This window comes from Diplodia corticola (assembly GCF_001883845.1).
Source record: "Diplodia corticola strain CBS 112549 chromosome Unknown scaffold15, whole genome shotgun sequence".
Classification (NCBI taxonomy): domain Eukaryota; kingdom Fungi; phylum Ascomycota; class Dothideomycetes; order Botryosphaeriales; family Botryosphaeriaceae; genus Diplodia; species Diplodia corticola.
Window position 1 is genome coordinate 74,627 of NW_017971494.1, and position 24,404 is coordinate 99,030.

A 24,404-nucleotide genomic window follows, 5' to 3' on the forward strand; every position below is an offset into this window, starting at 1 on the left:
GGACGTTGCGGAGAAGGAAGCTTGAATCTGGGGTAAGCCGAGGTCTGCCGCCGATCAGCTTACATTCTGGGTAGGGTTGGCTTTCAAGGTTGCACAGCGGGTGGATGGTTTCGTGACTGCATTTGTCCTACCCACCAACGCGTCCAACGGGGGGAAAGAACCGTTGGATCTGCGGGGAACAGTCAGGTGCCACTTTACTTCGCAGAACAACGCAGCCAATGGAGAATGTACAAATGCAGTTAATCTATGCAGCGAGAGCTTATATACAGTGAACACAAAGTCGTAAGTACCCAATCCAATCCGCCATGTGACAAATTTCCGTCCTTCGCCAAGATGCCGCTTGACCACTTAATCAACAGGAGAAAAAACTGGGGTCGGCGGGGTAGATATCTAGGTCGAACTGCCCCCAATGTAGACGGTCAAGACCTGCGGCGCCCCATCGAACACACTTCCCGACTGATCCACGCCATTGTCGGGAGCTACGTCATCATAAGGGAAGCTATATCCCCTTTTGTCTGTATTCGCTTCATGCACAATCCTCGAATAATGGTTGGTGATGGAGTCGGTGTAGTACTCGTCCACGCTGGTGGCCGGTGTGGTGGTATCAACCAACAGAGTGCTACGGTTGAAGGCAGCTGCCAGGCGCGGGATAATGGCATTGCGAAGCTGGCTTCCAGAAGCATTGGCAAAGGGCCCGGTGCTGCAGGAGAAGATGTCGGCGCTTGAGGGCTGGCTGAAGGTCTCGGTATCAAAGACAAACTGGTTGTCCGTGATTTTGCCTGTGACGGTACCATACGACGCCTGCGTGTTGACACTCAGAGATTCCGAGGCGTATTTGGTCCAGACTCGGTCGACATAGTCCTGGAAGTAGGTGCCGAAGTCGTTGCCCGTGACTGCGCCGTTGTTCGGGGAGAGGGCCCGAAGATTGGCACCGCTGGAGTCCTTGACAATCAGACTGGACCACGGCGCACCGTCGGAACTGGTCTGCGTCGTGAGAGCAGAGCAAACGGTATCGAGACCGTCTTCGGCCATTCCAGTCACCGACTGGGTGGCTCCCGCAGTGTTGGTGAGCTTCAGGCCCACCGAAACACTGACGAAGTCGACGTAGGTGATGTTGGCATAGAGTTGAGCGCTGTTCCAGGTGAATTCGCAGAAGTCCCACTTCTTGTTGATGTTGGGGTCAGAGTTATTGGTCACGGACGGGGTGACCAGAGCAGGTCCGGGGTTCAGGAGGAAGGTGAGCTTGTCGTCAATGCAGAACCAGATGCGAGCACCGGCAAGATGGGGGATGGTGACGGTTTTGGTCGATCCTGGCGCACCCAGCGGAATCGAGGCATCGTCTGAGAGATCGGCGCCTTCCTTGGAGGGCGAGGTTGGGTAATAGGCGGTGGCGCCGTCAGCCTTCAGGATGAACAGGGCGTTGTCGTTGTCGATGGCTTGGCCGGTGATGTAGGCGTAGACGGTGCTGGAGTCGGTGTTGTTCACCAAGTCAATGCTCAGGGTGTCTGCGGTGGCGCGGATTGGTTGTTGAGCTTGCTGGGGGCGGTTAGCCGGGACAGGAGGCTTGGATTGGCCCTGTTCCTGGACCTTGGGCTTTCGCAGGCGCTGGAGGCGCTGGATGAGGCGCTTGACGGGGCTCGTCATGACGTTTGGGGAACCAATAGTCGAGAAACTAGATTCAGGGACGGGGCGCAGACTAGCGATGGGAAGGCGGCCTCGCAGCTGGCAGCGGCCAATCTTATATACAACTACGCAGGGCTGGTTCAAGACAACACAGCATGGCAGACGGGTGACTGGGTAGTGCTGGAGGGAGATGACCGAGACACAGCAATGCAGACCAAGGCGCCACGGTGTGATGGCAGGGAGGCGAGTAAGGCGGCCAAGGCCAACGCACGTCCCAATGGCAGAAGCAAAGCTGAAGAGGTCAGTTCAAGCGGCAGTCGATGCAGCGATGACGATTCCGGCGGCCAGGCTAAGCAACGGCAGATCTCCAATCAGCTCTGGTCGCGCCATCCACGCTCCCGCGCGGGCAGAGTCATGCGCCGACTCAGCTCGCGCTGCCCCGGATCTACACCAGCGCCACGGGGCGGAGAGAGGAGCTACGAGGCTCGCATGACCGTCGCGGCGCGCGACGACGCGTGGAGAGCGTCGAGCGCGTGGACTCGAGGCTCAGCTGGGAGCATTCCCACCACCAGGAGGCCCGGCAGCCGGGCCGCTGACTTCGGGCGGGACCGCGAACGGGAGCGAGGGCCGGGGATGGCGGCGAAAATGGCGCGCGACAGGGATGGGGGTGATATTGCACGGCGGGCGGGAGGTGAAGACAGGTTTTGGTGGGGTGGAGCCTCCCACGCTCCCGCCGCGAAACGTGCCTGCCTGTCCGAGCGCTGCTAAGGCGCTGCTAAGGCGCTGCTGCAGCTGCTGTGACGCGTCGCACCAACTCTCAACTCACTCCATCTCGAGTCGACATCTGACGGCCTCCTGATTCTGGCGCCCGCTCCGCCGTCAGCCCTGCCGCTGACCGCAGTCACCTGGAGATCCTCAGCGATCGCGCCGCGCCGACTTGCCTAACCCGGTTCCCTATGTGTGCACGAGACATTCGGCACTTCACGCCCTGCCCCCTCCAGGAACGCTGTCCTATTCCAGCTAGGTGCCATGTATCATTGTCCCGCCAATCCGGATCCAACTCCGCTCACATGGACTCGGATGCCTCATCCGACTGCCTCTAATTCTATTCCCAGCGTGGGCCCCGCAGCCTCCACCTCACCGCCTTGCTTTTCCTTCACGCTTAAGACAGTCGCACCGCCCAAGGCCCAGCCCTGTGCATCAGCTACCGGGGCCCTGCTTTTGCGGCCACCCACAGAGCGACACAGTCGCACGAAGCCTCCAGAATGCTGATTTCAGCATTGTCATGCGCCATCCGCCTGCGCCTACATCACCGGATGTCATTCACTATGCCTCCACTCGCATGTAGGGCTTGAGGCGTCCTTTGCTTGCCGCAGACGGTATTGCTAAGTCGAATCATTTCTACTCCTTTGCGGCCTCGGTCACGACGTCCTGCACTCTCTTCTCCAAGCTGGCCCCGACCGCTCTCTCCAACACAAGCACGAACGCCCGCCTCTTCTTCTCCTCTTCATCCTTCAACCCGATATCCTTCACCCCAATCTCATCCCACCCATTCTCCATGAGCTTCCGCAAACCGCTCGCCTCACCCGGTAATCCCAACTGCTCCAACGCCCCCTTCGTTCTTCCATCCACAAACGGATACACCTCTTGCCAGAGCCACTGCACCCTTCTGCAAAAGATATCCAGCCCCGTCTCCCCCAACCCCTTCACCGCCTCCTTCAACACCCTCCTCTCCTCACCAACATCCCACCCAGCCTCCACCCTTACGCCCTCCAGCCCGCCATCTCCATCCTCCCCATCCCCCCACCTCTCCACCACCGCCTCCGCCAACCCGCCAATCTCCTCGGCCGTTTTCTCCTTGTGCTGCGTCCGCGCCTTCCCGAGCGCTTCCTGCACCTTGCCCTCGCCGGCCGCTGTCCGGACCTTGCCCGGCGTGGTCAGGCCGTACGGCGGGTTCAGCACAGTGCGGACGGCGCGCTGGCCGAGGGCGTGCGAGATGGGCCGCGACAGGATCACGGCCGCCAGAAGCTCCTCGAAGGGCGTGAGCCGCGCCGTGGCGTAGGTGCGCACCGAGGACGGCTGCGAGGCTTCGGCCTCGGGCGTCGTGTAGGGCAGCGCGTGGGGCGAGAGGAGGAAGCGCAGGAGCTTCACCTGGTCCTGGGGCGGCTTGGTGGCGTCGTCTTCGTCGTCGTCCTGCTGCCCTTTCTCCGCTTCGGCGGAAGAAGCGCGGTTGCTGTTGCGGGTGGCCTTGGTTGGCGAAGGGGACGAGTGCTGCTTGCTGTCTTTGCGCTTGCGTGGGTTGTTGCTTTCGTCCATGTCGCCTTTCGGTGCCGGCGCGACGTGCTTGTAGCTGTCCGGATGCATGGCGCCGCTATTTTCGAGCTCGGCCAGACACCACGTGGGCGACCTCGCGTCGTCGTCGGGCTGACCTCCTCGGACTTGAGCGCGTGTTGCCGGCATGACGGTAATGCTTTCGATTGCTCTTGGTCTCTGTTCCTTCTTTCCAAAGGATGTTGCAATTGTGGAAATGAATCTGGCTGGCAGTTTGGATCCGAGAAAGGCATCGATGCAGGAGGAGCAGCAGTCGGCTTAAGTCAGTTGTAGCGGGGGGCGGCCCATGACACTAATCCGTCTTTTGATGACGTCGTGACAGGACTTCCGAAGTAGGGCTCGGGTGGCTGGGAGGCGCACCGAATGGATGATGGAGGATAATCATCATCAGCTCGGAGAGATGATGGGGAGGGGAGGAGCTAGCTTAGCGGATCGGTTCCTGGCGATCGATCTTGCATGACATTTGCAACTAAGGGTGTTAGTCTACCGATGTGCAACGACGACTCTTCGTGCAACACACCTTAACGGCCAACACACCCTACCGGCCTCCGGGCTCCTGACTTGATTCTCTTCCGTGGCTTGTAGTGCAATTGTGATGAACCATCTCCTCCCATCATCGGTTCCCGAAGCGACTCCACACACGTGAACAACGAATCTCAGCTTTTTGGCCATGGCAAAGAGGCTGTTCTTTCTCCCAAACACCTTTGGGAGAAAGAACGGAACCCGACAACCTGTACAAAGCAGCAATCATCAACCGTATCTGAAAGGCACAACGGGTGGGGTTGCTTGCTGTTTGAAAGTCTAACACGGGTTGACTCCAGCACGAGCACTTCTCAGTTCTATCCGCTCATCCCATCACCCATGGTTCAACCGAGAGACAAGTAGAGCTGTATCCTTAATTACTACAATAAGAGAATGCAGGGCTCCCAGAGCAACCGTGACTACTATCGCATTACAAGGAACAAGCAAATAAGAAACTTAGAGAAATTAGACCCGCGTTCCGAAACCCTCCTTCCATCCGCTGAACCGTTCCCCTCCCGCCGTCCACTTGCCCAAACCGTCCCAGAAGCATCGCGATAGATTAAACTCAACAAGAAAAGGGGAGGAACCAGGCTTGCCCATGAATCATGACCGGGGAAGGTTCGAGTTGGAAAGAAGGAGACGCGTGCCCCATGACTTTGCCGCTACGCAACCAAAATGACTCCCCTCGCTGTCATGACATGAACGAAAAGACCCACAAAACCAAAGCAGACGAGAGGTTTGTTGGCCAAAAAAAGCTTTCCGGAACGTTCTTCATTGCCTGGCCGGGTATAGGTGTGCGCATGCGCATGCGCCTGCTGTGTGCGTGTGTCCGTGCATTCGTTGCTCGCTCGTACGCAAGTGTAACACTTGCCTGTTGCAATTTTCCCCGACATTCAAATCCCTCCGAGTTCGTTGAAATCATCACTCCAGTCTCGTCGTAACATCACCCTTATCTCCTAGAATTGCTCGCCATCAAGCTCTGCTTGACGATCATCTCGGCTGCCGCTGCTGCCGCCAGCCTTTCCTTCTGCCGGGATCGATCACGCAGGTACCTCTCCGCCTCAGGTCTCATTCGAAGGATCCTGAGGATGATGTCGTCGCTTGGCTCGGCTTGAGCTTCCTTCCGCTTCTCCTCCTTGGCTCGCTTCATGGTGCCCAAATTGCGACTCAGCATCACTGTCTTGTGCTTCCGGGTGGGCGTGCCGACCAAGCCGGCGGCCCCACCGAAGCTGTGGCCAGCAGGAGGCCCACCAAGATACGCCGGTGAGGAGAGACGGTTGTTACGGGCGTTCTTCTCCTGCTGCCTCTGCAGCGATGCAGCAGCCATTGCCTCGGACGTACGGATGAGGTTCTCTGACGATTCGAAGTAGAAGAAGTTCAGGTTCTGCAAGTCGTGATACTTGGGAGACTTGAGGATATCAAGAGGAACACCCGACGCAACGCCGGTGTCTTCGTCAACCGCATGGAAGAAGTCAAATAGAAGCTGTGATATGGTGAGCACGAGCCTCGACAGAGGGGGGTTGTTCTTGAACGCACCTGCAACCACTTGAAGACAATGTCCAACTCCTGCTGCGTGAGAGGCCTCTGCTGGCTAGGCTTGTCGCTCAAAGGCGGCACCAAAAGACTCTCGAGAACAGCTAGCACCTCCTTCCACAGTCTGGACATGACCATGACCATGGCACTGTCTGTGAGCGTCTCCTTCATGAGCGCAAAGTTGTCGTTGAAGTAGCCAAAAAGCGGCTGAAGCGCGTTCATGACATCTGCTTGCGAAGGAGCCTGCTGAACAGACGGGGGCCTTGCACGGAAGTACGAAGCAACCGCTGAGACGGTAACACCGCGATTCAAGAGTGCTTTCAACGCACGACGCGATAGACAGTAGTGGATGTACGAGGAGAGCTGCGAGAGGTCAACCAAGAGACCTTTGTCAAGTCTTTGAAGAGCTTACCTTGTCCGTAATCTTGCGAGTCATATCACGCTCCGACCTCTTCAGGGTTCGGAAAGCCTTGCCAAAGTAGAATTGGATGTCATCCTTCTCACCTTCCATACTCACTCTGAGCAGGAGACGACCCTGCGTGTCCAGATCAAGCCAATACTCCCTCGGCATGAAATCACGGAAGTGAGAGGGGTCAAGCTTGAGCGAGGTCCTGCCCACGCAATCGTGGTCACCTAAGGTATCCCAGTCCCAGATGGTCGCAATGATATTGAGAGGTCCCGATGTCGTGATATCAACCGTTTCCTCCCAGCGCGGGTTAAGACTGCCGTATACCACACGGGTCTTTGCCAGACGCTTTTGATACTCATCACCCAGAACAACGTACGGATCGCTGAGACCGTTCATGTCGCAGGCCTTGATGTCTTCCGCCTCGATAATCTTGATGGTGAAAACGTACTTGGTCATCTTCTGTCGCTGGTTAGAGGGTGGGGTGTGTTTCTGAATGACCTCGGCGCAAGCGTCAACGTTGACTTCGCGTTCGAGCTTGTCGAGTTGTTGCGTAGCATATTCGATGTTGTTAAGTTTCACGAGGGACTATGGTTGGCGAATTGTCAGCAGGAACTTCATGAACCTAGGCTATGTCGAGCCGAGAAACCATGATGGGTGGGTGGTGAGAATCATCGAGTACCTCTGGCAAGAACTGATACGGCTCAATCTTGTCTTTGTTGTTCCAAGTATCCTTCGCCATCTGCAGCCATTTTTCCTGGCGAGTCTGGCGCGCCGCCGCTTCTTGCTCAGGAGTCAAGCGTTCCATCTCCTTGCTGAACATAGTCTCAAGCATTTCGCAATACCGGGAAAGAGCGCCGCCAACCGCCTTCGAGGTTGCGGTCATGAACTTGGCATACTGGAGGTCGTCGTCCCAGTTCAGATTCACGATCTGTTCGATGGATTGATTGAAAGAACGGAATATGTCGACAACCGAAACACTATGGCGCTCATCGTCGGTGGGGATCTGGTCTGGGAAATCTATGCGAACTTGGAAGTCATCCTGCTTGACAGCGTTTTCAACCCATCCCACGAGATTCTGGTTAGTCATGTCAATCCAACGCCACACAAAGTCTTGGAGCTGATCTTCGATGTGGAAAGCAAACGGCCGGCTAAGGAAAGGTTAGCCTGTAACTGCATGGACTGAGTTGCACAACCCACTCTGGCAAGGCATCGGCATGGATGCGACGGATCTCAACGAGCTCCTTGTACAGATCGAACCCATCTGGGATAGGGACGTCTTCGCCCTTCTGCTGGGAAAACTCCATGATTTTGGCGACCAAGTCCCTAGCGTCAGCGGCGTACGAAGGTAGGATTTCTGCAACGAGAACGTTGAGAGGGTTGACACTGCCATCAAAGTTAGCTGGCGCACCAGACGTGTCAAGAGACTGAATTACCCCATAATCTCCGGGTTTTTGCGGTAACGCTTCTGGATCTTCTCACACAGCTTGATCACTGCCTTTCCAAGCTCGATAACATGGAAGAACTCCCACTCGTCCTTGGTGTCGGGAATGTTCTTTGCCAAGATCTCGCTGTACACTTCGGCTGCCCGCTTTGCAAGCGCATCTTTGAGCTTGTCCGAATACTCGTCCAGCTCCTCGGGTGTTCCGTTGAACAGGGGATCTTCGTAAATATGATTGTTGAGCACAAACATCACCGGGCCGAGAGTCGGGGGCTTAGAGTCGTAGCAGAACAGCATGAGCTGGAAGAGTTCACGAAGGAGGTCCTCATGCAATGCCGACAGAATCTGCTGCTTCAACATACAATCGTGAATGGTCCATTTGGTGTGATCGAACATCGTGGTCTGCTGAAGCATCATGATGCTTGACCTGTTGCCCTTCTTATTGTTCTCCAGCGGCGGTTGCTTGACGAAAGTGAATGCGTCATCCAGCGTTTCCAGGCTAATTTCTGTTTGCTGGTACTTCTCCTTCACTACATCCAAGAATAGCACGAGTCGGGAGAATTGAGGTACCCGCCAGCGCAGGCCAATCTCACTCAGCAGCTCTGCGGAGTCTCTCGACAGCAGCTTCATGGCCTGTGTGTCTCCAGTCGGGCTCGTAGGGTCTAGGCCGTCATCTTGCAAATCATATGTGAGGGCTTGCTTGACAATGGCACGGTAGAATGCTCTCGGTTCCGACGGAATGTAAGTGTAGGGGGTGCTGCCATCCTCAGTAGGGCTTGGAACATCGTTCAGGTTCAAGGAAGCCACATCAACCGGCTGATCGATGACGTATGAACCGGTCTCCGAAGCTTCAGACATCTTCCTAGACATTTCTGAATAGCCGGAATCTATGATGCTTGAACGATCCGGCTTGAACTGCGGCAGTGCGCCACCGCTGCTCTTTGCGAGCTCAGGGCTGGATTGAATGATTGCCAACATCATTTGGGACAAATCCTGGGTCTCTCCCCTCTTCCACGCCTCATACGCTTCTTCCGTGTCGAAGTCGTCGGGGCTCAGCGTTTGCCTCGTGTTAAGGCTCAGGTTAGTTTGGTAGGCCTTGAGATCCTGCAACGCAGCCTTCTCGGTCCAGGTGTCTTTCCTTGCATTGATGTCCTGCTGCACCGTGTCGTATGGGACACTGAATATACGTGACACAACCAAGACCAAGGGCATGTCCTTGACCTCGTAGCTCCGAGGTACCTCGACCTCGACGGTCGAGCCACCTGAGCCGCCATTGCGTTGTGAAGCAGCAGCCAGGTCCTGGTCGTGCATCAAAAGCTTCTTCTCCATTGTGGTCAGCCTTGACAGCAGCTCGGGCCTGTCGCGGGTCCAGTCGTGGTTGCGGAGAGTGGAGCTGATAAGGCGAATGAACAAAGCAACGTGGCGATCAACCATGAGCCGCCAGCTGTCGTCGTCCGGAGCCTTGCCTCGCTGCATGATCTTGGTGGCGTTGGAGAAGAAGATCAGCAACAGGTCCTCGACCCGGCGGTTCTCCTCCATGGTCTTCCTGAACTTGGGGTCTTTGAACTCGTTCAGGAAGCCGGCAAAGGTGGACTTGACCAGCGGATCATTGTACTCGGGCATCTTCTCCTTGCCGACCAGCACGCCGGTCAGGCGCTTGTCGAGCTCCTTCATGAAGCCATGGGGGAACTTTGTGCTCTTGCTGTCCCTTATCAGGGAGAAGTCCTTGACCAGGTCGGTGACGGAGGTCGAGGAGCGGTGCAGCTGCTTGGGCGCCGGGACGTGCTGCACGCGGCGGGCGCGTGGCTGGAGCAGGTAGGCGAGAAAGGCCACGCGGAGGGCATAGGTATAGGCATCCTGCGAGCTGACGACGCGCTTGCGGGAGTAGGAGGAGCTGCGGCGGTTGGCGCGCTCTTCCTGCACCAAGCTGCTGACGCGCCAGCGATTGTTGCTCAATGAGCGGCTGTGGTGAGACGAGGTCGACATTGCTGCGGGCGGGAGTGTTGTTTCACGGGCTTCTTCGAGGCGCGGGCTCCGCAGCGCATGTCATTCGAGAGGGGCGGGCTGGGCTGGTTGGGCACGGAGGGCAACGGCGCAGCGACGACGCTGGGCGGTGAGGCGGCGGCGGCGGTTTTCGAGATTGGAGGCGCTCGGCGGCGGCGGGCGGCGGGCGTGGGCTGCGCTCGAGACGGCCGCTCGCTGGGGAGGGTCTGGGGGGGTGGTGAGAGGGACGCGGCAGGCCGTCGCAGGTGACGGCAATGTTTCAAATTGCACCTGGCTTTCCGGGCACGACAGGGATGGAGCGCCCGTATCCACTGCCTCAGGCGCTTCCCTGCACTAGAGCTGCAGGGCTGAGGGAATGGCGCCCAGTGTTCGCGGGGAAGGCCCGCCGCGCGATCTGAGCATCCCCTAACACCCGCGGCTCCTCCGCCTCGTCCCCGCCGCACCTTCTCTCAGACGCACCTCCGCCCGCATTGCCAATGTCCACCTCGCCCCCCGCCCAGAAGGCGACCCCCGCCCAGCCCGAGAAGCCGCGCCTGACCGAGGAGGAGAAGAAGAACAACCACATCGCCTCCGAGCAGAAGCGCCGCCAGGCCATCCGCCAGGGCTTCGACCGCCTGGCCTCCATTGTACCCGGCATGGAGGGCCAGGGCCGCAGCGAAGCCATCGTCCTCGACGCCACCGTGAGGTACATTAGAGACCAGTATGCTGAACAGCAGAGGCTGGTCGACGCTGCCCGTGCAAAGGGCATCGACCCTGCCAGCATTCCGGGCCTGCCCGAGAACTACAAGGACACGCTCGACACGCAGACCGCAAGGGATGCGGCAGCGCTGGACGAAGCCACCAACGGCAAACGCAAGCACCAGAACGGCGACGTCGACTGACCAATTGCCCGTTCGCCGAACCGTTTGACCCAAAGTCCCGCCCGATAAAACATGCGGCTCCGTCCTGGTAGAGCGCGCTCGATACCGCGCCGTGGCACTTGGGGCGGATAGGTTTATCTACATCAATCCTGCACTCTCCGCCTCGGTCACCTCCACGGGCTCTACGCTCATGCACACTCCTCACACACATATTTTTTTGTTCGGTCTGGCTTCCGGGAAGGTTAGAAGTGCCGTGCGGGTCTGGTCTCACACCTCGTGTTTCCGCGTGCTTCTCTTTAATGCGTAGAGCTCTTTACCGGCATTTGGCGCCTGTTGTGGGGTAGTCGTTCAGACTTGCTAGCTATCCTTTTCTTGAAGACGTGTGTTCTTAGCATCTGTACAGAGGGGTTCCGCCGCCGATCGCTAGCGCGTTGTTGACTTTCCATACATTGATGAGGTTCCAACTTACCAAATCATTAGAGTACGGGCAGGTCCCCCATCCTAGGGGTTTTCAATCTTCAACGCCAACGGTCGGATGCGAAACCCCTATACTCTCGAGTATATAGGATGGCATGTCTCGGGCTATGAGCCGAGGGGCGTAGGAACCAGAATGACCGGCCCAAGTCGCCGTTGTTTTCGCCGGCGCACGGTTCTAGTACGATGCCGGTTTGCGGCGGATGAGGACTGTCCATGCTTCCTATCTTCTCCTCATCCAGTGCCACGAACAAGGCCTGCGCCAATGATTGTGCCTAGTGGCGCACTGTGTAAGCATACGCACATCGGTAAACTCCCTTTTGCGCGTGCTGTGCGATCCCAACAACTCCCAAGGAGAAAGTACTACCTATGTAAAGCGCATCACACTAACCCAGCCGTGCCAGCAAGGGAGTCGCTCACCGACGCCCCTCAATAATCAAATCTCCATAATTTGCCTTATGCGAACTATCCTGCGACGTGCCATTCGCGAGCCTTAATTTCTCCCACATTACCATCGCGCCGCCGGATGACGCAGCTTGCACTTAGGCGCTGGGCCAAGCCGGGATAGCCCTGCAACTACGTCCACGATCTTCCACGAAACCACAACGTCACTATTGAATTAGCTTTCATAGTACGGGGCGGATTCACTTAGTATCGCGAACCATTCACCAAGTGACAGGAGGGCAGTGGAAGAGCTGCAGCTCTTCCCAAATGTTCATTTTCTCTTTCATCCGTTAAGAACCGTAAATTCCACCGTTATTTTATCCGAATCCGCCCCTCATGACCATGCTGGTACGCCACAAGAATGACAATCAACCCCATTTTAGTGCCCTCCAATGACCGCATCGAGGAACTACGCTGTGTGCTGTCTTCCCCTTGGCTAACCCGGAGGCTTAAGCCTCCGGGTTAGCCCAGAGACGGTTCACCTCCTTCTTCATGCCCTTGAGGATAGCGTCCTTCTTGTAGAGCTCCTCCAGCTCCTGTTTCGTCGCTGGCCGGCCTTTGAGCGACATGTACAGCGCGAGGTACTGGGGATAGCAGCGCTTGAACTGGGCACTTAGTTCAATTGCCCGGCGGTGGTTGAGCGGCAGACCCTGCTCAGGCGAAGCAGAGCTAGCGTCGTGGAAGCTCTGCGGAGAGTCATGGTGGTGAACATGTCCCATACCCAGCTGGTGGGAGTGGGTGGATGAGGTCGACGAGATTGATGACGCCCCGGAGTAACTCGGCGTCGGAGTCTGTGTAGGCTTAGAAGCCTTGTACGTAGCAGCCAGCTTCTTGGCAGTGGGCTGTTTCGAATCTGCCATAGTTCCATCAGGCTTACGCTTTAGCGAAGGCCTGTCACTGCTGGGAGGGGTCGCTGTAGCCGTGTTGCCGGGCACAGGAGCGTGTCCTGCAGTCTTGCGATGCTTGACGCTGACGTCGTGCTTGTGAATGTCACTATCAATGTCGTTCGCCTTCCGCTTGAGGGTGCGGTCAGAGTTTCCGGGAGTGGTGACACCAGCTGCAGTGGTAGAAGACTTGTGGACAGTACGTGACTTCTCCACGTCCGAAGTGTTGAGAGGGGATCCAGTTGATGAAGGGTTTTTGGAGGATAGGGCATTCGCGACCTTCTTCGTGGATGTGAATGGTAGTCCGTTGATCTTTGGCTGAATGCTCTTTTCAGCTGTATGCTCAGACGCTTTTTGTTCATTCATCTTGCTTGTGGGCTTCTTGGGCGCTGCCACTGTCGGGGCAGTGTTGGTCGTTCTGACGGTGCTGTTTGTCTGTGTTTGTTTCTTGGTGATGGGCTTGCTGCCGACCTTTGTTTCTGACTGGGCGTTCTCTTTGTTAAGCTTAGCAGACACGACCGTTGTACCCTCCTTCCGGATCCGGGTTGTCTTCTGGAGACCCGTGTTCTGACCGCCTTTGTCGCCTTCACCTGACATCTTTGACAATGTCTTCCTCGCGACCTGGCCAACCTCTCCGTCATCGGGGTTGGACCTCTTGGTCTTCTTGGGTGGATTTTGGTTGGCCTGATCTTCAGCAATTGGACGTTTCACGGCCTTTGACAACGTCGTACGTCCGGTATCCTCCTCGCTAGAAGGCTTGTCGATCTTTCTCTTGAGAGTTGTGGTTCCCTTCTCCTCACCCTTAAGCGTCTTCTTCTGTCCCAAAGCAGTTGTGCTCTCCCCCACCAAAGGCCTGGATTTCTTTTGAGATGCGATTCCGAATGCATCTTCTTCGCTTTTCTTCTTCTTCGGCTCCTTCTTCTTCGTTTCCGTCTTCGTCTTCTTCGTCAGCTGGTTCAGCTTCTGTTTGTTGCCCATAGCGGGCTTCACGGACGGCGTTGAAGTCTTTGGCGCAGCGCTGGATGAAGCCAGGCTCAACTTGGACAGGATCTTTCCCTTGCCGCGCTCATGCTCTGGAAGGAGATTCTGCCAAATCTTGTCACGAGGATCAAGCCTCTGACGATCCAGCGCCTTGATGGCATTGTCGATCGCCTTCTTGCGCTGCTCCTCCGTCCAGAATCGAATGCTCGGGCTGAAGGGGTCCAGCTCTTTGTATGCCTTGTCCGTCAACTTCCACTCTCCTCCCTGCTCCTTCGCAATCTTTTCCAGCACCGATGAGATATCTTCCTTCGGGACCCTCATCTTGCGAGCAATATCTTGCACCTTCACGGGCTCAAGGGCGAGTATGTGGACGAGTGCCTTGCGTAGGGCCGATTCTACTGCCGATGTCTTCTTGGAGATTGGTGCGGAGGTCGGTGCGGTCGGTCTGGGTGAGGCGGCGGACAGGGCAGGGCTCGACGCGTTCGAGGTTGAAGCAACCAGTCTACCTCCCAGGACAGTTCCACGGCTTGGCTTCGCATACCTACCCTGTTGAAGCCGCTTCATTCTGTCCAGTTGCAGGGGATCGACTTCCATGGATACCCTTTTGCGTTTAGAAGTTAGCATGTTTAACCGAGCGGTGCTGATAATTTTGGGTGCCCACTTCGGAGCCTCTTTCTCCTTGCGGATCGCCTTCATGTTCGACTTGAGGGCTTGGAGAGCGGAGTCGGTCCTGTTCATGGCCTGGCTGGCCTCACTAGCCCTCTGAAGAGCAAGTCGGTAGTCGACGGTGCCAAAGAAGTTGCTGGTGACATCGCTGCTGCCGTCTTCCGCGTTAGTAGGGGCAGTCTGGTACAGCTCGTTCCTGAATGTCTCCTTTGTCGCGTCGATGACGATCTTGGTCTCTCCGATCTTGAGGATCTGAGGTGACAGTCAGTGAGACGCGTCGACACTTCAGCAAGAGCTTGGAGCACGCACGGGGTTTTGACTGAAGTGGAGCATCGGAGGACGACCGTCGCGAATGCTCTGGAGCATGTCGTCGATGACGTCCTGGGTCATCTCCACCTGCATGGCGCGCCTGCTGGAGCTGGGCATCTGCTTCTCGCCGATGTACTCATCCGGGGCGCCGCGAAGGGCGATGCCGACGCCTGACGCGAAGTCGGAACCCATGGCGAAGGTGCTGATTCGGCACGAGTGTGTTGTTGCGAGACGGCGGTCGCGGGTTGTGGGGTGAGTGAGGGTATCCGGGCTGAGACCGGAGTTAGGGCGGCGGCGGTTGGTGAGATGGAGCGCGAAGCTAGCTCGCCTGGGCGGGCAGCTTCACAGGCAGGCTGGAGGTGCAATTGGAGAGCCAGGTTTGTCGTCGGCGTGTGTGTATGGGGAGGGTCGGGCGGTCGGGGCGAAGCACGCAGCAAGCTGAGCGGCGTGTTGGTGGTGGTGCAGTGAGGTGGTGAGCGTGCGGAATGGAGGTAGGGTACGGGTTCCGAGCGGAGTCGGGGCAGCCAGGTGCAAGCGTGCAAGCGAGCCCTGGACAGTCAAAGCCGAGCGAGACGACGAAAGGGCCGGGCGTGGCGTGCGTGGGTAAGCCACTGCGCTGGCGGATCGAAACGCTTTGTGAGGGTGAAGAGAGGGCGGCGCAGCTCGATGGCGCTACGGCTACGGTACCTCATCGCGCCCGCAGCAGCAGGCCAGGGTAGGGCTTCAATGCCCGCCGGTACTGCCCGCCAGCCGTCGCACGCGCTTCGCCCGGCACACGCTCGCGGTCACTGCAGCAGAGATATTGCAGGCGTGCCGAGCACCGGTCCGCCGCGCTCCGCCGCCGCAGGCAGTCCCAGGGCTCGCAGCTCCAAGCCCGCCGTCTCGCAGGCGGCGACGCGGCCGGGGGACGAAGGCATCACCGCCAGAGCCAGCGCGGCCAGACTCCAGATCGATGGGCGTTAGCCTGAGGTGGGCTCTTCCGCTCACTGGCGCGCCCGCGTCATCCGCCGACCTCAACCCGATGGGGGATGGCTCATCCTCACCGGGCATTGCGGGCTGCCACGCCGCGGCGGCCTTGGCCGTTAACAGCTCCAGCTGCTCCAGCTCCAGCTCCAGCTCGCGCTCACGCCAGCTGCGGCTTGCTTTGTTCACCTGCGCTGTCCGGCGCGGGCCTTTGTTGGCAGGCAGCCACGCGCTGACGCCCGTCGAGTGTTCCCGCACGCCCATCCTTGCATCTCGCGGCGGGCGGGCCCTAATCCAAACTCATGGGACTCTGCGCTGATCAAAGCAGAAGGAGATCAACGGGTACAGTCAAACGTTGCTGGCCTCCCCCGGCCGCCAGCAAGCCCGCACCCAAGGGAACTGGACGCGCCCCGAAGCCGCTGCCCGCCGCTGCCCGCCCCAACACGGCGTCGGGCAAGCCACCACGGGCAGCAGCCGATGCCGGCTCACCTCACCCCTCAGGGCTGCGCAGGGCTGCTCAGGGCTGCTCAGGGCGCCGGGGGCCGGCTGGGTGTACTGTGTGTACTGCGTACTATGGGAGGCGCCCCCATTAATCGCGACGCACTCGCGTGCCCGGCGCGCGCCCGGCCCTCGTCCTCAGACCCCCGGCGCGGCGGAGAGGGTTCCTGAGCCCTTGTCGGCTCGCCAATGCTACGGCCGTCGAACCGCCGGGAAAGCGGCTGCTGCTTAAAAAAGGAAAACAGACGCCCTGGTCCAGAGCCTCGACGACCCTGTCAGCCCAGGCGCCCCAGAGCCCCCGCGCGCACCGCCGCCGCCTCGATCCAGCAGCCCTGCGCAACGCCGCAGTCCATCTGACGAGCGGCCCTGCGCCCCCGTCCGGCCACGGCTGGGCCACCGCTGGTTTGCGTGGCCGGGTTGGCGCGGTTCCTGCAGCGCGACGGCTCCTCCACTTGCCATGATGCCGCAGGGCCACGGGCCGCCGGAGGGAGTGTCCATGACTGACTCCGCCCTCGTGTTATTCGCGGGTGGTGGGGTCACGCTGCCGGCATGCAAGCCGCGGGCGCTCACGTGTGTTGCGCGCCAGTCACCACTCACCACGGCTAGTGGCCTGAGAAATGACCTCCATCCCTGGCGCGCGCCCGCCCGCCAGCAGCAGCGGCGTCCCGAAGCGGCGCGGGAAGCCATGTCAGCACGCGGGCAGCGGGCAGCGGGCAGCGGGCAGCGGGCTCATCATTCATCGTCGTGCCTAATTCTGATCTCCGACGGTCAGCCGGCTGCTTGCTCACCAAGCGTGCCCGCTGCCCCAGGCACTAGCCCTTCGTGGCCGACATGACGATGCGCATCTCTGTTCCATTTCCGTCCGCCGCCAGCAGTCGTTGCACGCAGCGCACCCAATGCCACGCCCGGCCGCGCCTCATCCGTCATGCGGAGACAGGATTCCAATTCGCGGGCCAGCCACGGCCCGCGACGCGCTGCATCAAGAGCCTCCGCCGAGATGTCCCGTCGAGATTCCCCTTGGGAGCATCTGAGATGGCAGCGCCGCCATTGTTCGCGGGGCGCCATCTGAAACCACGCTTGTGAAACCGGCCTTCGCTCTGCCCGTTTCATGGCCCCGACGATAAAAGGAAAACCAGTCGCCTGCCCGCGTCCAGCATCGCAGGAGCTGTCGCAGCCCCTTGCGCCGCCGCCATTGGCCTCCAACACCGACTGCACCCACGCCGCCGCCTGCTCGTCGTAAGTCCCAGGGCATCCGCCCTGCACGGGAACGCCGCTGCCGCCGGCGCTCACCTCAAGCGACCATTTATATGCCAGCCCTGGCTTGCCTTGCAAATTTAAGAACACGGGCACAGACTACATGTCGTTGTCGTCACAGTATGGGCGGATCCTATTGGCGTAAGCTCGTAACGCTCGGCCAAAACGGCAAGCTGGGCGGCGGTGCGCGGGTATATCTGCGCGGGCAAAAGAAGGGGATCAGCAGCGCTCGTTTGGGGCATCGAGGAATGCGTGCTCCGTCCGTTGTCGCCGTCCGCTCGTCGTACGACTGACCGGCGACATGTCTTGGGCCGCCGCACCAGACGACCGCGGCAACTACGCCCGCCGTGCCGGCAGCGGCAAGCGACTTCTGGCGGTCTGCCATTTTCCAATCAATCTTACCGTGCTGGCCGACGTCCGTCGAAACGGGCTGCGTCGCAGCGCCCAGGCCATCTCCGCCACCACCGCTAAGCGCATCGCCCGTGACGTGCGCTCCCTAGGTCAACAACACGGTTTAGCCGCGCCCCCCTCCAGAATCTCCCCGTCACCCGTGCGCCCAAGTTAATATGGGATTGGAAAAGGAGCGGTGCGGCCTCGGCCATGGGACGACACTGACCTGAGAGTAGCCCAAGAGAACGATCCTCGAATCCGGGCACGCCTCGACGTACGCCGTCAGTTGGCGCTTGGTAGCACTCATCCCCTGCTGCGTGCTGGCAACCTAGCTAAATGATCTCCTCGTAATCGGCGTCTCCGTTGGCCGCAATCATCGACTTCGCCAGCGTTATCACCTCCCCCCGCTATTCTTCCGTCGTGCCTCTGGCCATCGTGATGTGGACGGTAGCGCAGCTCGTATGGCGCCCTGCGGGAAGCGCATGGCACCACGGCAACGCAAGCGCGGCCGCCAGTACAGGAACAAGCATCTCAGCCACAGGACGAAGCTCTGAGCACGGCACCGACTAGTGAATGCCGGCTACGAAATGTAGGTATGATGAATGAGGAACGAACCAACCCTGCATCCTGGGCCATCCCAATGCTTCGCACGTCACTGCTTTATACCATGGTACACCGGAGCTAAGAACCAAAGACTTCGTTATACATGCCAAGTAAGTGAAGTTAGTTTAAGGAGCTATACGGAACTACCTAAATTGGGCAAGCGGGGTTCGTCCTCAGAACTTAGCCGCCCGTTGATCCGGCACATGGGGATTCTCATATGGCGGAGAGGCTGCCTTGTGAAGTCTGAACGGTAAGCCGCATTGCTCTTCTGTTGACGCTTGAAATAGGACTATGAGCGGGCGCTTAGGCGGGACTGCTGCAGTCTTTGAGCTAAAACTCCTACAGTATGTCGAACGGTCAGTTCGTTCAACTACATCTGGGACCGATGGTCTTTCTGAATGAATTTTTTCGTTGAGACTGCTCTGTTGTCTCGTCATGCTCTCCGCCCTGAACCGTTCGGCACTAGCGTACCATAGCGTATTGCTGTGAGCTCCACTGAAACCGATGCAGTACTACTACAGGATGTTATTAGCAGCTCTTTCCACCCCACATAGCAACCGAAGTCCGAAGCTCTTGGGCGTACGCCGGAACTAGCTCTTTTGGGACCCGTGTAGCAGGAGAGCTGCCGGATCCTCAGGGACGAAATGCAGGTCTGGCCAGGCTCATCACCTGCAGACTCTGCTCGAAGTAGCTGCTCGCCTTCTCTGCCTGGAAGAGAAGGCCGGGATTTCCAATTTGTCAATGTCTGGACTCCCTGAGATGCGGAGTGTGTGCGAAACTAGAGCGGGAAACCCTGCTACCCCATGATATTCTGGAAACCCAGCTTCCTTGTTCTGAGCATAGTGCTCGGATTGGAGGGTGCAGTGTCGAAAGTAAGAAGCCGGCCATATTCGGGGCAATAGCCGTGCTTGCAGCCAGATCCAGAACCAACTTCCTTTTCCATATGCAGCAGCCGGCCTTCTTCCACGCTCGCATAGAAAAAAGGTACGCATCATATTTTCTGGTCCCGTCCCTCCAGCCGGCTTCCGAATGTTGGCCCAAGATGCGGGGCAGGTAGGCGCTAAACAGCACACTCAACACCCAAGCCGGTGCAGCAAAAACGCCTCGTCCATGGCCAACAGCTCTCCACACGTCGAAAAGAGCGATCGACGATCCAGCCACTCAGTACTGCGTCGCGCTTAGATTTCCCCCGGCGGCGGGCTTAAAGCCACTCGCCCAGACAAGGCACGAGTTTCCCACATGCAGGCACGGGCGGAGGCGCAACACAGACACACACCCCCAAACACACGTCCAAACACACACACATGCACACGTACGGGCAACGAGAGTGACCCTGTCGGGCAATTTGAATGCACGACACACAGATCATTCGATTCTACCCCTCGCGTTTCGCGGTTCTGGTACCTTTTAGCTCCCCAGAACCACCCTTTCCCCGCCGTCCATAGTGATCCCTTGGAACCCTCTTCCGTAGGTAACCCTCGTCGAACACACCACCCCACGCCGCCGTTCCGAGCTCAACCAGAAAAACCCCCCGAGGCTAGGACCACCCCAAAAATAAGGCGAACGGCCTCCCACACGCGTCATCAGCCACGCAGCTTTTCCACCGTCAGCAGTAGTGCATGTACTCGGACCACCGCCAATGATATCACTTGGCGAGAGGGAAAAAGGCTCTTGGCTGCATTTATTCGTAGGCCAACCTGTTGCACGTGCATGTATGTCTCCGTGCGGACGTACGCGTCATACGGATTCGGCATGATGCGCGTGCCTACCGGGCACGAAGGAACGCAAAACTCAAAGAAAGATTTATATTGTTTAAAAAAAAAAAGTAAAACCGGCGGGGTCTAGTGAAGAAGGGGGGTGGCCATAACGTGGGGAAGGAAAGTCTAAACGCAAGCAGCGTTACGTACTAGGCATGGCAGGGACCAGAAACGTGGCTGGGCGGATATTCTCAAACGACAACTAGTGGTGGAGGGAGGAGGATGAGGGCAGTGAACTAGGAGCCAAAAAAAAAAAAGGAAGGGAAAACACATGACTGCTGAGCTGTTCATGTGCGACAATATCCGTTGCGTGTCTGATCCCCTCTCCCTTTTTCCCGCGCCCCCCGCCTTTCATGTCGTTGTCGCACTGCATTTCCTGGATTTCCCACCCGGGTTCCCGCCCTGCCTCCCGCCCCCGGCTGTGCTCATGCTCACTCTCTCCGTGTTTCAGTTGCCGTTATTTATTTTCTCCGCTGTATCGAACAATACCGCAGTACAGCACAAAAGCGCATTTGGAAAAGGGATCACGAGTATGAAGGTCAGCGGTTGGGGCGGCATTTTGTGGGGGTGAGGTATTGCGTGCATAGTAGCAATAAATATGGAATACGGCAGCGGCGGGACGATGATGCGCATGCCTCATGCCGTGTACATGTTACTTTACCGGTTTTTCCTGCCGCCGTCTGCACCACTCCATCTGCATCGGTCAGGAATCGCTTCCCTCTGACATGCTCCGGGGAGGGAAGAAAGAAGCGCGTGGGTGGGGTGATCGGAACGTTCTTTGACCACCACTCCGGTCCGAAATAGTAACCGTTTCGCCACCCTTGCAGGCTCTACCCCATGGTGACAGTTGGGGAAGGAAGAAACGGTGGCTGGGAAGCGTCGACAGAAGAAGGCTGATCTGCCGTTTTGCATGCGTATGAGGATTTGAGAATCCGGCAAGGGTCCATGCAGGAACAGCTTCGACTGAGAAGCAAGGTGCTGTGATGGCGCTTGCATGGATGAAACACCACCTGAGGAATGACAATTTATCCTGTCGGAGCATGGGCTAAGTATAAGCGGTAAGCGTGCACCTGTATTAGATGCTCGAGGTGACGTCTGATCGTGTGTCCCCCTGCGCTTCTATCATTATAAGCTACGTCAACTTGATATGAAGGTACCCATCACCCATCACCGTGTACGACTGTGCTCCGGAAACATCGAAACTTGTTCTAGCTTCATGTTCAGCTCGTGGCCGAAGCACGAACGGGACGCTCGCCCCAAGCAAGACGTGCATCGATGCTGGACTGTGGGAGCCAAGTAGGCATCGGCTTGGCAGACTTCATCCAGGGACACCTGAGGCCGGTAATTATAGCAAGACTCCCAGTTTGTCCGGTGCATTTGACTACCACTTGCGCAATTACGGACCGCGGAGACAGTGAGTAGTCGGGCAGCAGTGGTTGCGGCTCTATTTCAGATCCGTCAGCTGGTTTAGGGCTTGCGGTCATCACCAGGCCAAGCAGCGCGTAGAACAAATCTCACTAGTCTGTGGCGTACGATGTGCATAGTATCATGCGTAGCTCGGCCAGAGGAAAGCGAGTCTCGTTCTTTGTGTCGTTCCGTATGGATACCAGGCTATGAAGGGTTACACTCAAGGTAACCATGACGTCTGTGGTCAGGGGGTCGGTTGAGCGATAGCGGGCATCAAAGCCCCTGCAACAGCTGTCACAATGCATTGCGAAGAGTCGGGCGGAAGCCTCGAAGGTATCGTAGGGGCAACTTTCAGAGACGTAGACAAAGGTAGCTCTAGCGGGTAGAGCAAGCTCTTGCACAATTCAGATACGTCGCCACCAGGAAAGGTTGAACATATGGGCTGTTGCTTCGAAGTGAAGCTTGAATTCTGCAGTGGATCTCATTTCCGAAGTGACACCCCTGTCAAGACACGGAAGCCCGTGGAGATGCTGATCTGAAGCGAAGAGTCGTAGTAGTTCAAAAGCGCGTCGAGCCACGACGGATGTCGGCGGTGGTAGCGATGGTGATTCTTCGGGTGGTACCGTCGAGTCTTCTCCAAGCCATAGGATCACCTCGCAATTTTCATATCTCTCCCATCATTGCGACCTGGCTTGATTGTTCTTTGTCGTCCCGCTGGTTTATGCACAGCGCATCAATCCGTATTGTGCGAGCAGCCAGCGGGCCTCAAAGCCGGCGAAGAGCCAGCCATGAGTTTTCGGTAACATCTATAGGCCAATGGTCGAGGAGTATCCGATGCGTTATACTAGTATCCCCCCATACATAGGACAGGGCCTCGTACTTTGTCTCTCCGTCGAAAAGAGTGGTATTGAGGCTGCAGCGGACGTCGTCTGCCCAGGAGCCAGGGTGCAAGGTGACGACTCGAATCTGGTAACGATCCGCACTCAACGGCGTGTATTTGTAGACTGAGGTCAATTTGAATACTGTCAGAAGACAACATACCGTGTTAGCGAAGTCTCATGCATGTGCCCTGCAGCGGGTGGCTAGCGTCAGGCATAAATGCCAAGAACGGGTCTTGGTCGAAGTTGCAAGATGCTCCTGAATAAAACCCATCTTCTGGAAGGTGTGCTGGGGAACAAATAAATGTCATGAACAAAGCAATTACGCCCGTGTGGACACGGGGTTCGAATCATCCTCCGAAGAGGTCAGTGAGCAGAAAAGCAATTCCCCGTATGTGGCCTTTGCCATGCAACCCCCCAAAACTGGAACAGACTCCCCCGGCCACAGCCCAATACCCTCTACGCCAGCCCAAAGACACAAACCGTGGGACCCAGCCCCAATGCACAGCCGCCTGGTATCGTGTAAAGTCAATTGTGCAACGCGAACGACGTCTACGCAGCAAGCTCCTCCTCGGTAAGGTCGCGGTGGCGGGCGAGGACGTTGCGCTTGAATTCCTCAAAGTCGTTGTCCCAGAGCTCAGCGGCCTGGCCGTTCAGCGGGCTTGCACTGGCCGGCTGTTAGTAGACCAAGACCAAACACATCTCGCTCGACTTACTTGTTCGGCTCGCCAAGCAAGCTCTGCAGGCTCAGAAGCACCGACTGCACGTTGTAGATGGCGCTCCACTTCTCCTTCAGGATGTCGAGGCAGATGCGGCCGGAGAAATCGATGTTGGGATGGTAGATGGGCGTCTTGAACAGCACCGTCGGCGGGACGTAGGGGTAGTTCTGCGGGAAGGAAAACGATAGCTTGAGGGTAAGGCCGGCGTAAGGCGTGCCCTCGGGGCCTTCGATGGTGCCGATCCACTCGAGGAAGTTGGACTCGTTAGGGAAGGCTGAGACACCGGGTGAAGGCGACATCATGAGCGTCATCAGCTCGGTTTGCAGGCTACGCGGGGACCGTCAGCTAGTGTTTCCCGCAAGGCGACACGATCAGGGAGAGCTACCGCTTGGTGACATTGCCGTTGTTGGCGGGCTTGGCAGGCGCCGAGGCCTTGTTAGCCTCCGGGATGGAGTCGGTCATGTTTGCGGCGGGGTTAAGCTGGGAGTCCATGGCTGCGGATAGCGTGTGCGGGGGATGAAGCGTGAGACGAGGTTGTGCAGAGGAGAAGTGCGTGGAGGGACCGGGGTGCAGCAGGCACGTACAGAACGAGGACAAAGCAGGAGGAGCAAGGTGAGCGAGCGGAGCCGCGCTAAAATTCATTGTTTACCACCGAGCTGGCCGGACACGGGGGGCAACCAGGGCGGTGAAGTCGTGGCCTGTGCGGCTGCCGCGTCTGGCGGGGCCGCGTCGCGTCGCCATCGCGTTCGCTGCGATGGACCGACCACGATCGTCATGGCCGTCTTCGTTGCCCGCGGTGGAGCCTTCATCTCGCAACGCGGCCGTCGTTTCAACCCGTACGGATACAGGCACCAATGCATGACTTTCGCCCAACGCGCCAACCTGCTTGCTTCCTGTCCGTTCCGCATCTGCCATATTGACATCACCCGCCAGGCTTCAAAACGCTGCAGTGCAACAGAACAAGACGCGCATTGTTCCGTTTTCGCTCCTGTCGTTTGCCTGCTCTCAACTCCAGGGGGGCAGTGTGGAAATTCTGGACCATCTACCGCGTAGGAGCCGGCCACTACGCTACGGCCACAATACGGGATGACTAGCTACCAGCCTCCACCAGCGTCCACGCGCTATTCAAAGGTCATCAGACCTCAACCATCATCGACGATTCGATCGCACGTAAATGCTCATGTGGCCATTGGAAGCCCTGGCTTGGATATGTCTTTATTGGCACGGGAACGTGAGCCGTTCCATCTGTCGTAATTCGCTGTTGCATACAGGCCATCCTAGAAGATATTACAAATGGCTACCTATCAGAGTAAGCGTGGCGTACTTGAAGCTACAGCTCAGACAGATACGAAGCCTAACTGTACGTATAGATCTAGACATGAGATACAACTCAACTGCCTCCCGAACATCTCGGTGGGCCCAATTCGTTTGCAATCCGCTGTGATGGCATGCATGAG

General features: G+C 57.9%; 7 protein-coding genes across 7 annotated transcripts; 1 reads left to right on the forward strand and 6 right to left on the reverse strand.

The window, feature by feature from the left end:
• Nucleotides 1–390: 390 nt before the first annotated feature.
• On the reverse strand, nucleotides 391–1,644 carry BKCO1_1500023 (glucanase b; the record flags this gene model as incomplete). The annotated part of the gene is made up of 1 exon (XM_020271279.1): nucleotides 391–1,644. One exon carries the CDS (start codon nucleotides 1,642–1,644, stop codon nucleotides 391–393), a length of 1,254 nt encoding a protein of 417 aa, XP_020131985.1.
• A 1,380-nt stretch (nucleotides 1,645–3,024) lies between these two features.
• BKCO1_1500024 (endonuclease) lies at nucleotides 3,025–4,083 on the reverse strand (the record flags this gene model as incomplete). Its single annotated transcript, XM_020271280.1, has 1 exon — nucleotides 3,025–4,083. One exon carries the CDS (start codon nucleotides 4,081–4,083, stop codon nucleotides 3,025–3,027), a length of 1,059 nt encoding a protein of 352 aa, XP_020131984.1.
• A 1,342-nt stretch (nucleotides 4,084–5,425) lies between these two features.
• BKCO1_1500025 (c2 domain containing protein) lies at nucleotides 5,426–9,842 on the reverse strand (the record flags this gene model as incomplete). Its single annotated transcript, XM_020271281.1, has 6 exons — nucleotides 5,426–5,959; nucleotides 6,013–6,372; nucleotides 6,422–7,003; nucleotides 7,098–7,566; nucleotides 7,616–7,801; nucleotides 7,852–9,842. The coding sequence occupies 6 exons, from the start codon at nucleotides 9,840–9,842 to the stop codon at nucleotides 5,426–5,428; spliced, it is 4,122 nt and encodes a 1,373-aa protein (XP_020131983.1).
• A 494-nt stretch (nucleotides 9,843–10,336) lies between these two features.
• On the forward strand, nucleotides 10,337–10,741 carry BKCO1_1500026 (helix-loop-helix dna-binding domain-containing protein; the record flags this gene model as incomplete). The annotated part of the gene is made up of 1 exon (XM_020271282.1): nucleotides 10,337–10,741. The coding sequence occupies one exon, from the start codon at nucleotides 10,337–10,339 to the stop codon at nucleotides 10,739–10,741; it is 405 nt and encodes a 134-aa protein (XP_020131982.1).
• A 1,346-nt stretch (nucleotides 10,742–12,087) lies between these two features.
• On the reverse strand, nucleotides 12,088–14,670 carry BKCO1_1500027 (uncharacterized protein; the record flags this gene model as incomplete). Its single annotated transcript, XM_020271283.1, has 2 exons — nucleotides 12,088–14,421; nucleotides 14,479–14,670. The coding sequence occupies 2 exons, from the start codon at nucleotides 14,668–14,670 to the stop codon at nucleotides 12,088–12,090; spliced, it is 2,526 nt and encodes an 841-aa protein (XP_020131981.1).
• A 593-nt stretch (nucleotides 14,671–15,263) lies between these two features.
• BKCO1_1500028 (uncharacterized protein) lies at nucleotides 15,264–15,705 on the reverse strand (the record flags this gene model as incomplete). The annotated part of the gene is made up of 2 exons (XM_020271284.1): nucleotides 15,264–15,420; nucleotides 15,491–15,705. The coding sequence occupies 2 exons, from the start codon at nucleotides 15,703–15,705 to the stop codon at nucleotides 15,264–15,266; spliced, it is 372 nt and encodes a 123-aa protein (XP_020131980.1).
• Nucleotides 15,706–22,780: 7,075 nt separating this feature from the next.
• On the reverse strand, nucleotides 22,781–23,439 carry BKCO1_1500029 (ubiquitin conjugating enzyme; the record flags this gene model as incomplete). The annotated part of the gene is made up of 3 exons (XM_020271285.1): nucleotides 22,781–22,895; nucleotides 22,945–23,274; nucleotides 23,333–23,439. 3 exons carry the CDS (start codon nucleotides 23,437–23,439, stop codon nucleotides 22,781–22,783), a joined length of 552 nt encoding a protein of 183 aa, XP_020131979.1.
• Nucleotides 23,440–24,404: the final 965 nt, after the last annotated feature.